Source organism: Balearica regulorum, chromosome 20 (assembly GCF_011004875.1).
Source record: "Balearica regulorum gibbericeps isolate bBalReg1 chromosome 20, bBalReg1.pri, whole genome shotgun sequence".
Taxonomy (NCBI): Eukaryota; Metazoa; Chordata; class Aves; order Gruiformes; family Gruidae; genus Balearica; species Balearica regulorum.
In genome coordinates, this window is record NC_046203.1 from 10358233 (window position 1) to 10372420 (window position 14188).

The 14188-nt window shown below is 45.5% G+C and overlaps 1 protein-coding gene across 5 annotated transcripts in view; it reads right to left on the reverse strand.

The window, feature by feature from the left end:
* The window catches only part of CACNA1B (calcium voltage-gated channel subunit alpha1 B), a 294580-nt gene that overhangs the window by 68239 nt on the left and 212153 nt on the right, over nt 1-14188 (reverse strand). For all 5 annotated transcript variants that reach the window (XM_075772765.1, XM_075772766.1, XM_075772767.1 and 2 more), the window contains 6 exons: nt 11031-11852; nt 9589-9803; nt 7319-7439; nt 3327-3456; nt 1730-1789; nt 329-435 (listed from right to left, as the gene is read on the reverse strand). In XM_075772765.1, the coding sequence (XP_075628880.1) occupies nt 329-435; nt 1730-1789; nt 3327-3456; nt 7319-7439; nt 9589-9803; nt 11031-11852 (1455 nt within the window). The remainder of the gene's footprint in view (nt 1-328; nt 436-1729; nt 1790-3326; nt 3457-7318; nt 7440-9588; nt 9804-11030; nt 11853-14188) is intronic.

Consider the following 14188-nt stretch of genomic DNA (forward strand, 5'->3'; position numbering starts at 1 on the left):
TTTAAAACAATTGCCTGAAGACAGAAGACTGCCACAAACTGTTATAATGTGTCCTTGAAAAGAAGTTGGCCAGAGGGTCACAAAAATCTCGGTTCAGTATTTGACTGAACAGTGAATAGACTCACTCTAAAGCTGGGAGAATTTTCAAGACATTCCACTACACAGATTTAGGGATTTTTTTTTTCTTTCCCCCAGCTATGAGATGAGATAAAGGACAGAAACTGAACATTTCGCTGAGAAATGGAGCCACAAACACTAGCTCTGTGCCAGGATCCTGCCTCTGCAACTTATTTCCTAGAAATTGGGATGTTAAGGAAAATGTACTTACGAGAAGGCAAAGGCCACCAAGGCCCCACTGACCACAATGAAGTCCAGGATATTCCACAGGTCACGGAAGTAGGAGCCAGGGTGGAGTAACAGCCCCAAGTCAATCATCTTCAGAGGAAACACATCAAAAGAAAGAGTTTCAATAAAACAACTACTAAATCAGCACTACTGAGGTACACAGGTATGTCCTTGATCAAATGACCCTTCACAAACTCTTCTTCAGAGCTTCACAGCAGCAGGGTAACATCTAGAGGCTTAGTCAAGCTGCTCATCTCTAAAAGGCACAGGGAGCTCTGTCCAAACTAGAGCTGAAGTCAACAAACCATAACCAAAAGCACGAGAGACAAAAGTACTAAGTGCTACATAGGATTCTTTGCACAGACATGCATTAATTTATGGGAACAGCAGTCTATGTGTGAAATGTCCAAATAGTTTAAGCTTATTCTACCCCAATTCTACCAGACATTAGCTGGCGGTAACAACTGGCACAGGATATTACGCAATGAAACACAAAGAGAAGATGGGAAGACCCACAGCCACATGCAAGAGTCAAAGGAATACACCTGCCCCGGAGCACTTGCTGGAAGATGCTGCTCAGCGTGGAAGCCTGGCTGGCTTCTGCACGCGACTGAGCCTCTCCTTACACTGCTGCTAAAGATCTTCTAGACTTGAGTCTCAAAGACATTTTATCTGCTTTTATCTGCTTTTCCGAGAGCTCTACAGCTTCCCGGCTAAGGTTGCTTTCCTCACAAAGCTTCTAATCCTTCTACTGAACAAACAATGGAAAAAGTGGTTTTTATTCTGCACCTTTTTTGCATCTTGCTCTGACAGTAAAAACTAACTCCATCATTACCTCAAGAATAAATCCTGACGTTATTAGAATTGTGCTTTCTGCAAAGTTACTGCCCCACAGTTTTAGCAAAGCCCATTACCCTGCTGAGTAAAATAAAAAGAGAAATCCTCAATTTTTTGAAACATGACAAATCAAGAACTAATGGCTATCAATATTCCTGGATCAGCATCAAAGGAAAAGGGAAGAATCAGACATGTCTCAGTAAGGTCTATCGGCTCCTGTGTCCTTAAGCCACGCACAGACATTACATTTCTGCATCGGGCAATCGCATTTCTTACCCTCCTCCACAATCACAGCTACTAAAGATATCCTTATATTTCTCCATAAAATGTGACATTAAGGAAACCAGGAGAGCTGCTACAGAAAGGCCTCTGTAGTGCACTGACTACTTCTGAGTGCTGTTCCTGAGTTGGAGCTCTCCATCCCCACCGCCTCTCCAGGCGCCCCAGGGAGATCTGTTGTGCTCCGCTCTCTTTCTGCAGCTTCCCAGAGTAGGTGAGTGTAAATCTGAAAGGGGAGGTGAACCTTTCTGCTTGAAAAAATTCTTACCTTGATCACCATCTCAAAGGTAAAGACACCCGTAAATATATAATCCAAGTATTTCAGAGCCTAAATGGGAAAGAGGAATGTGTATTAGAGGAGACTACACACTGAAATAATCTGCTCATGAGCAAAGAGTAAAAAGTCTGTTCTGGCAATGGTCTATTTGCTACAATGGGTAAATACCATCTGATGGGAGGCTTTCAAATAGTTTAGGCACAAACTTGAATCATCTGATTTAAACAGCAACATTTTTTCCAGTCCTTGCCAGACTGCAGTATGCATCCCCACGGGATGCTTCAGTGCACCTGCATATATGGCAGGTCTAATAAGGCAAAATGGATATTTCCAATAGAAATATTTGAATACCCTTTTCTAAAGAGTTTATTTGCCAGCATCTGAGTAGCAGCCTGGGTTTCTCTTCTGCTGTAGCTGATGATAGTATTATTAAAGACCTTGGAGAGTAAGAGAGTGATAAAATCCTTTTTGTAAGGCTGATTCCACAGTTATTAAAGATGAGGAAGAGAGATTGCTTGTAGCTACTTCAGCTTATTACTGATATAGAGATTCATGGATCCTCTTCAGGAAAAAGCTAATACTGACCAGATTCAGAAGCAGGAGGCCAGGCCAGGCAATTCCTGCTCTGCCCTGCTCTGCTGACTTGTGCTCTGAAGCAATTCAGTTCCTTAATCTGTTTAAGGGGTGGATGAACATGGACTCCTCAGTACACATCCTGGTAAAGGCAATACCAGGCCATTAGAGTATCTATAGATCTCCTAAATTTTAACATAATTCTGTGGATGGGATGCACCTATTCAGAATCAGATTCATACGATTATACATAGTGAATGGATATTAAGTCAATATAAATATCACATGATATCCACACACTGCAACTATCTACATTAAAGAGTCCAAAATTAGGCAACTGTGTTCTTGCAATTTCTATACTTAATCTTCAGTTCTGTAGAGGCCCAGTTGTCCATGTAACTGTAACCAGCTCTGTGCCAATGTCCTCACGTGAAAAGAGACACCAGCTATCTGCTGCATGAATGCCCCTGGGCTCCATGGTCTCATGTAAAGGGTGGCACACTCCTACTTCTGCTCGTAACAGTATCCATCTATGAAATCTCCAGGGTTGGTATGACATCCATGGATAAGCAATTTTTCTACTAATTCTAGGAGGTTGCTACCATGCCCCACCAAGATAAAGAGCCATATCTGGTTTTGCTTGTTCAGGCTCTGCTCTAACAGGAGCAGGGGATCTCAGGACAATCTGAGCCCTGGCTTGTGACTGGGGAAGCCTTTCCCATTGCTGAATGGTGCGTAAGCTTTGCAGGCTGCTTCCATGTAAGTCACACCAGCCAAACAACCAGTGATTTCCAAGTTCTCAAACTCAGATGTGGTTGAAGCAGCAGAAAGGGACAGGAATTGTGAGCATTTTGATAGTGGAACAAGCTAATTTGAGTATGTTGTTAAAGAAAGCTCCAGCTTTGCACTTCCAGTGCACCATGTTATCCTTTGGAGATGGGAATGGACGTGCCACGTGCATAACTGCTGGGAGAAGCAGAACAACTTTATTCTGGCCATGTTGGTTGGCACTCACATCGTTCCTTGGTGACTCGGCTTGGACAGGGTCTTCTGCAGCCAGGGCAATGCTGCTGAGGGCTATCACTATGAGGATGACCATCTCGAAATAGCGCAGGTTAACGATGTAGTGGAACAGACGCCGAATCCTACAAACAACATAAGCACATAGGAGGGCTATTGCAGGTTCTGCAAGTCAAGCACTGTGGTATGAAAGACTGGCAGAAGGACAACGTTCATCAGGAATATCACCTTTAGGATTTCTAATACGAAAATGGTAAGGAAATAAAAACTAGGATCAATGTCTTTAAACTCCAGATTGCAACAGATCTATGGTGAGATTTAAAGACAGACATTTAACATCTCTGCATTGCTCTGTAGCCCCTCTGCAAAGTAATGGCATCTATCAAAAGGGCACAGAGAGCTTTCAAGCATTCGGACTCAATTCTACAAATTATGTTTATATACGCCCCAATCCTTTTCACTTTGAACTCACAGGCTAAAGTCCTGTGAGTTCAAAACTAGTTTGGAAATCCTTTTAATATCAACTAATCCCTTTAAAATTGAGATATATGCTGTACACTCTGAGATTCTTAGCTGAAACTGGCTTCATAACTATGAGTATTACTTCTAGCAATTTCTCTCTTGCCAAATAACTCTGCCTGTACTTTATTCTAAGATATGCTTTATAAGCTGCACAAATACTTTACAGTAATGTATTTGATTACTTTAACTTAATTTTTTTCTTCACAAATTGTGTCCAAGAAAAGTGACAAATGCTTCAATTTCTAAGCAATGCAAAACTATTCACAAATTTCAGCTAATAACTCTATCTGATCACAATTCACAAATACTTAACTGCACAGAGAATTCTACGTTTCAACTGTATTTGTCAGCTGAATAAAGGACTTAGGTTCTGCCTGAAAATCAAATTGTGTGCGTAACTTGCCAACAACCTTGTTATCTGAGAATGTAATTCAGTTACTATATCACATTTTCTCAAAGCAAATATCTGAACAGTTAGAATTAAAATTTATTTTTCACATCTACTTATATATTCCTTTTCTCTGGATTTCTAATGGAATCAGAATGAAAAAGATTTACACATACCAAGGAAACAGATTTGATATGAAATAACATGAAGAAAAGTGCTTTTGTGGATCCCTTAACTCTGGTTATCAATCTGACAGAAAAGGATTATCATCTTTGTGCTCTATGCATCCATGGAAGTGAAAGGCAACATTTTCAATAACATTTATAACTGTAATTCATGCATCAAACTCAATTCATCAAAGAAATAACAAGTCCCTATTTTTAGGTCTTCATCATTCATAACCAGCACTGAAATATGGGAGCATTTGTAAACTGCCAGTAGTCCTTGAGAAATCATTTTAAATGCATGTCTGTTTTAAGAGGGTGGGTGGCACTTGGAAAATAATACATTTAATTTATGTTTCTCAGAACTGTTTTGCCCACTAGCAGCATCCGGATCACGCGTCCCCAGTGGGGCTTGGAAGGGAGATAGTTAGAAATAGATGTGGTGAAAACCTTCATACCCAGAAAGCAGAAAGACCTCTCTTGAGAAGTTAGCACCAGCCAAAACACCTGAGGGCATCCAGCTGGGCCTGCATCTTGCCCAGAGGAGGAAAAACAAGTTGCTGACATTCCTAGAGTTTGGTCTTCATGTTGTTATTTCCCCTTCACCCTGTGTTACAATACCTCTTCTCCCTGTGAACTTTGTTTTTTCAATGGTCTTTCAGTACAGCTTTTGAGAGAGAGTGTGTGTGTGTGCTGGAGAAAACTGCAAGATGACTGAAACTACATACTAAATCCTAGACTATGAGGCTCAGGTCATAAATGTAGGATGAGGTGAGAGAAGACAGCATACGTATGAAAGAAAAAAGTCTTGCTGTTTCTCTGTCTGCCCAGTCCACTCCTCAGCTCAGACCCTTTTGGGCTTGGGACCATCTAGCTTCCCACTCTGCCATGCTACCTTTGGCCTTTTGCAGCTAACACTCTTTTTTGGTGGTCACTCCACAACAAAAAGACTCAAGCCAGACCATGGCTTCCACCACAGATGCATTTCTGATGTCAAAGATGAGCACACAGAGCAGCCCATTTTGTTCCAGGATATCGCAGTCCCAAGTAGCAGGAGGTGTAGGAGCATTCATTCTTCTCTTGAATCAAGTCACCAAAGGAAGGACCCAAGTCGCAGAATCACAGAATGGCAGGGGTTGGAAGGGACCTCTGCAGATCATCTAGTCCAACCCCCCTGCTAAAGGAGGATCACCCAGAGCAGGTTGCACAGGACTTTGTCCAAGTTGGTTTTGAATCTCTCCAGAGAAGGAGACTCCACAACCTCTCTGGGCAGCTTGTCCCAGTGCTTGGTCACCCTCAGAGTGAAGAAGTTTTTCCTCGTATTGAGATGGAACTTCCCGTGTTCCAGTTTGTGTTCATTGCCCCTTGTCCTGTCACTGGGCACCACTGAGAAGAGTCACAGAATCCCAGACTGGTTTGGGTTGGAAGGGACCTCAAAGGTCCACCCCCCCTGCTGCGGGCAGGGACACCCTCCACTAGCCCAGGTTGCCCAAAGCCCCATCCAACCTGGCCTTGAACACTGCCAGGGAGCCAGGGGCAGCCACAGCTTCTCTGGGCAACCTGTGCCAGGGCCTCACCACTCTAACAGTAAAGAATTTCTTTCTAACATCTAATCTAAATCGACCCTCCTTCAGCTTAAACCCATTACCCCTTGTCCTGTCACTACACTCCCTGACAAACAGTCCCTCACCTTTCCCATAGGCCCCTTCAGGTACTGGCAGGCTGCAATTAGATCTCCCCAGAGCCTTCTCTTCTCCAGGCTGAACAACCCCAACTCTCTCAGCCTGTCCTCACATGAGAGGTGCTGGCCCCTTCCTCTTGACACCCACCCTTTTGATATTTGTAAGTATTGATGAGATCCCCTCTCAGTCTTCTCTTCTCCAGGCTAACCAGCCCCAGCTCTCTCAGCCTTTCCTCATACCAGAGATGCTCCAGGCCCCTCATCATCCACCTCCGCTGGACTCTCTCCAGTGTCTGTCTTGACCTGAGGAGCCCAGAACTGGACACAGAACTCCAGATATGGCCTCACCAGGGCAGAGCAGAGGGGCAGGAGAACCTCCCTCGACCTGGTGACCACGCTCTTCTTAATGCACCCCAGGAGTCCACCTTAGGTATCTGAGGGTGCAGAGTTCGAACTCAGAGAGTAACATCTAGGATCTGCAACAAGTCTACCTGAGCCAGAGAGAAATGATCATATCTGCACCTAGCAGATCTCTGGGTTGGCAGAAGTTTCAAATGCCCTCCATTGCCCTGCTGAAAATGACTCACAGGCCTTCATGCTACAATTATTACAACCCCTGCTGCTCTTGTCTCATCCTGCAGCCCTTCAGAGCGACACATTCAGTATTTACAGGCTTTGAGTACAAAGCTCCCCATGAGGCAGAAATGCCTGAAGCAGAAGAAATGCTGTAATCCCAACAGATCCCACAAGCTGTACTCTCAGCCTTGGCAAATGAAAAATATTCACGTTTTCCCAGGAGTTCAAAGTTTTTAGTGATGCAAGGGTACTAGTATGGAAAGAATACGAATTCCAGCTAGGGAACCTGCAAGAATTTGTTGACATCAAAAGCAGCCCTCAACCTGCTTCTCCTGATAATGTCTTCTCCCAGTGACAGTCTGTACTCCCACCCTTTAGTGATCTACAACTGAGCAAACAGCTGCCCACCTGACCGTCAGCAGGGCAGTTTAGGAAGGTTCTGCCTAAAGCATCATCTTTTCCCTATACTGGCACTCTATTCCCCCAGGAAAGCCCAGCTGAAAGGCAGCATCTGGTCCACAACCTACATAAGCTTTTATTTGATTTCCCAGTGTGTTTGACTGGCAGAGATGAAGATCAAGCTAATGTTATTGCTCTGAATACCCACGCTCGAAATACCTGTAACCCAAGTGGCATTATAGAGTCAGAGGACTTACGGATTTGTAGGACTTAGGATGAACATGGAACTGTAAGGCAAGATTGGTTTAGGCCCATTCTTTGTCAAGTCATCAACGTCTTTCTTCTCCTCTGTTTTGCTTTCAAATTCAACATTGTTCACTGAAATGTGAATTTAAGGAAACAGAAATGAGAGTGTTAAAAACGTATCCGCAGTCTTCACACAGCAGGCTGCCTGCAACAGCTGGATATGCAAACAACGCAGCTGGGATAGCAAACAGCCTTTGAATATGTTGATTAAATGTGATGAACAATCATTTGATTATTATCACCACTATTTACTACAGTACGATGTACACTGCAATTATACTCCTTAACTGCTGCGCTGATGAGCAATGTATCGGAAATGGCCAGGAAATGAAGATGCCCAGTGCAGACAAATCTTACACTTATTTATACAAGAGCTGCCAAACTGGGGATGGAAATCCCATTCCAAAATACGATAAATGATTAGGGAGAGAGGATCAGCTAGGGATCCGTGGAAAGAAAGATGGTAAGTCTAACCAACCGCATAATTGTGTACCTTTTCCTACAGATCGGTAGCAGGATTGTCTTTGGAAGGTGTAAAAGAGCAAATTCATAGATGAGCTTTAAGAATTTTGGGGCTAAGACTGCTGAATTTCCCAGCATTAGGAACAGAGACTTGGAAGGGGCTTCTTGGACCTCCCAGCTCTGCACCTGCATAGTGCACCCCAGTTTTGGCAGAGCTCCCCATGTATAAAGGTGTTGAGCTCCATCTCACATCAGGTTTTTAACTTACACGATCCCTTTCTAAAAGATTGTTCTGAACTTCACTCCCAAAGGTTAGAAATACATTCTCTAATTTCCATCATAACTTGCAATGGGTTTATAGGATAATTTATTTAAGCTAATTTCCAATATATGAACTGGAAAACATTTTACGCTGCAAATTCTCTTCTTAGACAGATATCTATACTTGTCTATTAATTCACAGAATCTAGAATCAAAAAACTCCACCCACTTATGTGTTAGGTGAAAGTTTTTTATTACTTTTTATTTTATTTTGCAGCAAAATGACATTTCATTGTGTGTGAGTGACATGTTCAATAAACTTTTTACTGTATCTCAAGCCAGATACACAGGAAATGGCCAGGAAAGAGAGAGGTTGATAAATTGTGATTGACAGGAACTCAGTATTGCAATATAGTAAAATTACCATTTTAGAAAAAAGAAATGAAAAAAAAAAAAAAGGACAAGTCTTGTGTGGCTGACAACATGGTGAAAAAAGCATGTAGAGAAACAGCTAGCTTTTGGCTGAGCCTTTTGGAAAGCAGAGTCCTGACAGCCCGTGACCTAATGTGGACCTCTTGGATTTCATACTGCACCTCTCCTTGGCACCCCCAGCTCTCAACACTTCTCCAGGCTGTGCCTACACTGCCAGGGCTGAGCCACAAGCTGGTCAGAACAGGCTGGGTGGCTGCAGAGCAGCTCGTGGGCACAGTGGTCTTGGGACTGTCTGCAAAATGGTGTAAATCTACGCCGACAGACCCAAGGCTCTGGAAAAGGACAAGCTAGGATGGATCTACTGAAACTGAGAGGTGGTGGATTGCAAGAAGCTCTAAAATTACACAGTGTGCAGGAACCTGAAGCAGCAGGGTCACCCCAGGGACACTGTGATAGCTGTGCAGCCACGAAAGACCTGCTGCTCCACAGTGGGGTCAGCAATAAGACAAGAAGTGTGAATTCAGTCTGTGGGCTTGAATGCAATGCCACTGCTTCCTCTGTCCTTTGCTGAGGGGTCTCTGTGGCCAGTCAGGCCCCTGGGACACCAGGGGAAGCGTAGCACAGCACTGTTGGAGTGACAGCTTGCAGCATGGCAGCAGAGGAAGGTGATAAAGCAGGGGACCTGCTCCTGAGCTCACAACAAGGTCTTGATTGGTCTGCTGCAGAAGTTGCTTATTTTGCTGCACAGCTCTCAGTTACTACTTTTTGTTGGTTTTCTTGCTTGTATCTTCCTTATGGAAAGATACACAGATGTGCTCTGGTGAGCCATCTCCAGGGAACCTTACATGGTGTTTTCCAGAGCCACCAGCTGACTCTCACATTTTTGAGTTCCTGCAGGCTGCATGAACTGCATAGCCTATATCAACATCAAGTTCTCCCGTCCATCTACTGCAAGGATGCTGGTGGCCCCCATCAGGAGAGCCCCCATCACCCAGTGTGTGCTGCTAGATCCTTGGAAAGTTAGCTCTTTTCTGGCAATTTCATAGCAAAAAGCAAAGGCACTCACTTGGTATGACAGTGGTTTCCCCCGGTGGGGCAGTGATAGTGACAGGGATGTTCACAGTGGTGGTTTTGTCCAGAGGTGGCTGAATCATCCGCGTCACATTTTTCTGGTTGTCAGCATCTTCTGGCTGCTCCGGAACCTTCTGCAGATAGGTGCTGGGAAGGGTGTGCACAGGGACACTCACACTTCCACTGGCCTCAATCTCACACTGGTTCTCCCTAAGGTAGAAAAACAGATTTTATTAAATATGATCCAAGAAGGATTCGTAGAACATACGTACCCTGATGCTGCACCTCTTGCTAGGTTTCATAGAGTGTTTTCTTCATGGAAGTCCTTTGCAGAAAAGTCACAGACTGCAGGACAACTTACTGATAACACCTTCTCCTCTGAGACCTTCTGAACCAACATCCAAGCACAACATTAAGAGGAATGGCGCCACTCAACATCACTTTATTCAATTTAATGAGACTCGGAACTGAGGTTCATAAGCAAGGACGACTTGGCACTTGCACGTAACAGTGACATTAGCTTTCCAGCATCAGCTGGTTTCTGAATAAGTCTGACATTCTGCTTCTTAATGTTCTCCTGAGGGATTATTTAAATCTGGTGATTCTCTTTTCCAGTCCTAAACCGCTCTGTAACGTTGCTGTAAGTGGCTAAATAGCTTCTGCATTCCTCTGCAGCAGTGGCTATATTTCAGTGAGGAGGAAAGTGAGCTTGTGCACATGATCAAACTAAACAGTATGCAAAGTGTTTTGAAAACCATCTGAAAGGAAGATAATATAGACAGGAAAATTATTATCTCAGTGCCACTCACAGCTCTCCACGGTGACATGAACTCTATTCTAAAGAATCCCAGTGAAATTTCTTTTCCATCAGACTAATAAAGCTGAAAAGGCAATCTATCCTTCTTTATTAACTACTCTAAATGCTTCATGAGTACTATTTTTCTCACTTGACTTACATAAGAATTAAACCAAATGAGGTACATCATTGTTCTTAATGGAAGAAGCCACGTGCTGTAACAACTGGTGATGTAGCTGACCATCTCACCATAAAAAAGGAAAACCATAGGGCTATAAAAGCAAGACTGCATGCCATTTAAAAATGCATCCCTCAGAAACATCTTTCAGAGGCTGTGAAATTCACTCTTCCACGTTATGTCCTAAAGGGCCTGTTGGTATTTACACCAAGGATAATTCCTTCCTTAAACCTGAGATATTCTGTGGGCCATCATGGACCAAAATCATCTTTGGGAGCCTCTGTCAATACTGATTTAAGCAAAATGGAACTTCAGGTTACAGTGGTAGATGATGTGAGTGCAAGAAGAACAGCAGGGAATGCCATGGGAAGGGGAATAACTCATTTCCTAAAAGGTGTTTGGGGTCTCGTGCCCCCCCCCGAGCTGTCTCAGGGACACGTCTGGCCCAGCAGCGCTCACTTACTTGGGCTGATGATTCCGGTGCTCCTTCTCGCCAGCCTCCCCTTCCTTCTCCCCATTCTCCTTCTCCACCGAATCGTACGTCGACAGCGCCCTGTTCCTGAACCTGTGCCGTCTGTGAGGCTCTTCTCCGTTCTCGCCCTTGGACCCAGGCTCTCCTTCCCTGTTCCCAGACCTCGACCCTCCCCGGTGCCTGGAACGCCGCTCGCTCCTGGCCCCGTTGATTGTCCCGTTGCCTTCCTTGCCTTGCCGTTCGGCAGAGTGACGGTGAGTCCGATGCCTACGGTGCTCTTTCTCAACACCTTCTTCCACCGATCCTCGGCGGTGGTGCCTCTTTCCCCCTTCCTGGCCTCTGCTGCGATCACTTTTCCCTTCCTTACTCCCCCCTTCCACCTCCTTGCTGCGGCTCCTGTGCTGCCTGTGTCGCTCCTCCTTATTGTTGATGCCAGATTCCCCATTCTCATCCTTGGTCACATCACCCTTCTCTTGCTCTCCCAGTTTGTCCTTATCCCGATGCCGGTGGTGCTTTCGTGGAGCTTCTGCCCCATCAGTAGAGCTGACTTTGGTCTGCTCCACCTCCTGCACATCCACGGGGCTCAGCTTGCTGATGTTGTTCCTTCCATCGCCTCTCGGCTCTACCACCAATGGCCGATCCAAATGAGTCTTCATGTCTGGCCTGATGTGAAGGGTGGTAGCGTAACGCACCCGCTCCTCCGGATCCAGCTCGTTGTACAGTGCCTCGCAGCTGGCTCGGAAATTGTGCATCCGGATCTGGCTGGTTCTCTGCTCCCAAACGGACTTGGATTTGGAGGAGTTCTGCTGCTTGCTAAGGAGGGGAGGAAGGTGAAAAGTTAGTATCCAACTTTGCACCAATTCCCTAAAAAACAACCAATAAAAAAAAAAAAAAGAGGAAATTTTCAGCTGAGATGGGGGATTAGAGGGTTTAGCCAAAGAAACTACAGGAATGGAGAGAGAATGGCTGGCGGAGAACATGAGCAGGGAAAACCAGCAGGATCAGTGTTAGTTTGCCCCCACATATGTTAGACAGTATGAAACAGGCCCTCTGGAAAGGAGTTACCTTGATTTCTTAAACGTAACCATCCCCCTTGGAAGCCTCAGGTATGGCCTGAAGGGTTAAAGTCTCTGCGCACAAAAACCGTACAGCACAGCCAGAGCTTTCAAACAGCCTACAAGGCTTCCCCATGATTTACAGCACCTTTGTCCCCACCTGGAAATGTCTGGATGAGCAAATTAGCCGCAAGTAAAAGAAGTTAGATTGGCAGGAGGAGCAAGGGGAAATTAAATCTGCCCCTGAGGATCTGAGCCTGAGCACCCTGGCACGAGCCACTTCCCCTGACAGCCAGCCAGAGGGGTCACTTCTTAGGCTGCGCTGCCCCATCGGCTAATGGCCCAGGAGAGCCGTTGTCCTAAACCCACAGCACTCTTCCGAGGTGAGGATGGACCATCCAGCCCACAGCATCGGCAGAGTCTGGAAAAGTACAAATAAGAAAGGAAACTTGTTCTGTGTACTGTGAAAAGACCCCAGGGACTCAGGGCGTCATGCGTAGATACAGATGTGATGACAGCACCTTTATTCCCTGGACAGACCTGCTCTTTTCTGCCTCTGCCATCTATTATGATGAGGATACCTCCATTAGCATCGCCTTAATGCCTTGATTTTTCAGCACAGCGCTTGGTTTCTGATGACCACATGCAAATGGGTCACCTACCTAGTCACTGTAGGAAGGGAAGGCTTTTTTCCTTTCCTCCTAAAGACTGCAAGTCAAATTCTGCTTTTGCATAAAACCAAAGTAAACCAGGCTTCCAGGTCAGAGTCCTGGATTTACCTGGTAGAGGTCAGCACCTATTTTCTTCCTTAATGAAACAATTTCTAACAAAGAAGAAAATCATTTTCCTTCCACCAGCCTGCTCAGATGTCTCCATTTGCTACACATTAGCCTGACCTCTGCAGCACACAGACCTCCAGCACTTAACACACAAGGCTGTGGAAACAGGGACACAGACGCATTTTCCTTACGTGCTGTCTGGGCTCCCCCGACAATAGAAGAAAGCAGCTTTTGCGTGTGTATGCGCTGATTTGGGCTGTCAGGGTCCGTCGCTGTGCACAGACCCTGGGGGGAGGCAGCATTCAGACGGGCTCCCGCAGCGCAGTGGGAGCTGTCGGAAAGGGTTTGCATTGCCGAGCTCTGCAAGGGGATCGGTTCTTTACGGAGGGTGCTGCTGCTGCCTGGTTTTGCTAAAGAGGCAAAAACCTACTTAAACGGTCACTGCAGATGGGATGAGGGCACCCAGGGAGATAGGAAGGATCTGATTTAATCCAGAAATCAGAGTGAGCAGAGCTAACCACCAAAACTAAAAAAATCTATATACCCCGTTCCCAAAAGGCACATTCTGGACCAATTTTCCAGCAGCTGAGTGCCCCATTTACACCCCAGCAGAATGAGTGACAAAAATCACAGTTCTAAACGTAAACGATACCAGAAGGTACTGGGGACATAGCTTAGAGCCCCACTCACCAAAAATCTCACATCTGCTATCACTCTTCAGCAAATTTACTTGGTTTTAGAAGGAATTAAAGGGTAACATGCAAAGCCTCCTCAGACTGCCCGGACCTGCTGCCCTGTACAAGGATTTCCCATGGGAAGCCACGTGCTCTGCCTCTGCAGCTCTCCATAGTCAGCAGAATCGGGCACAGAGAGATGGAGCTGCCCGGGACGGGTGCCCCAGGATGTCCTGCGCATCCTCCAGGATGGACGGGGCACCTCGCTCTGCAGTGGTCCAGATCTACATCTGCTAAACCAAACTGGGCTACAAAAATGAACCTCCTCTTCAGCACACCGGCTCAGGGAAACGAGACAGCTTACAAACGTGTATGCGCATGTCTGAGTGCTGCCTCGGTGCATGCCACCAAATGCATTAGTTCTTGGGGGACATTTCTCACTTCATAACGAAAGTCCTCGGGGCAGGGACCGGCTTCTATTTTGTGCATTGAACAGAGTGAGCTGACAACATTGAAGTGATAACTAGTAATACCAGGTTGGAGTTGGGTAACTGCCCTTACGCTGACTGAAGCCTTCAATTTATCTGCAAACCAGAGTGCAGAGAAGAGCACAGCCACCTACTCCCCATGCACCATCCTGT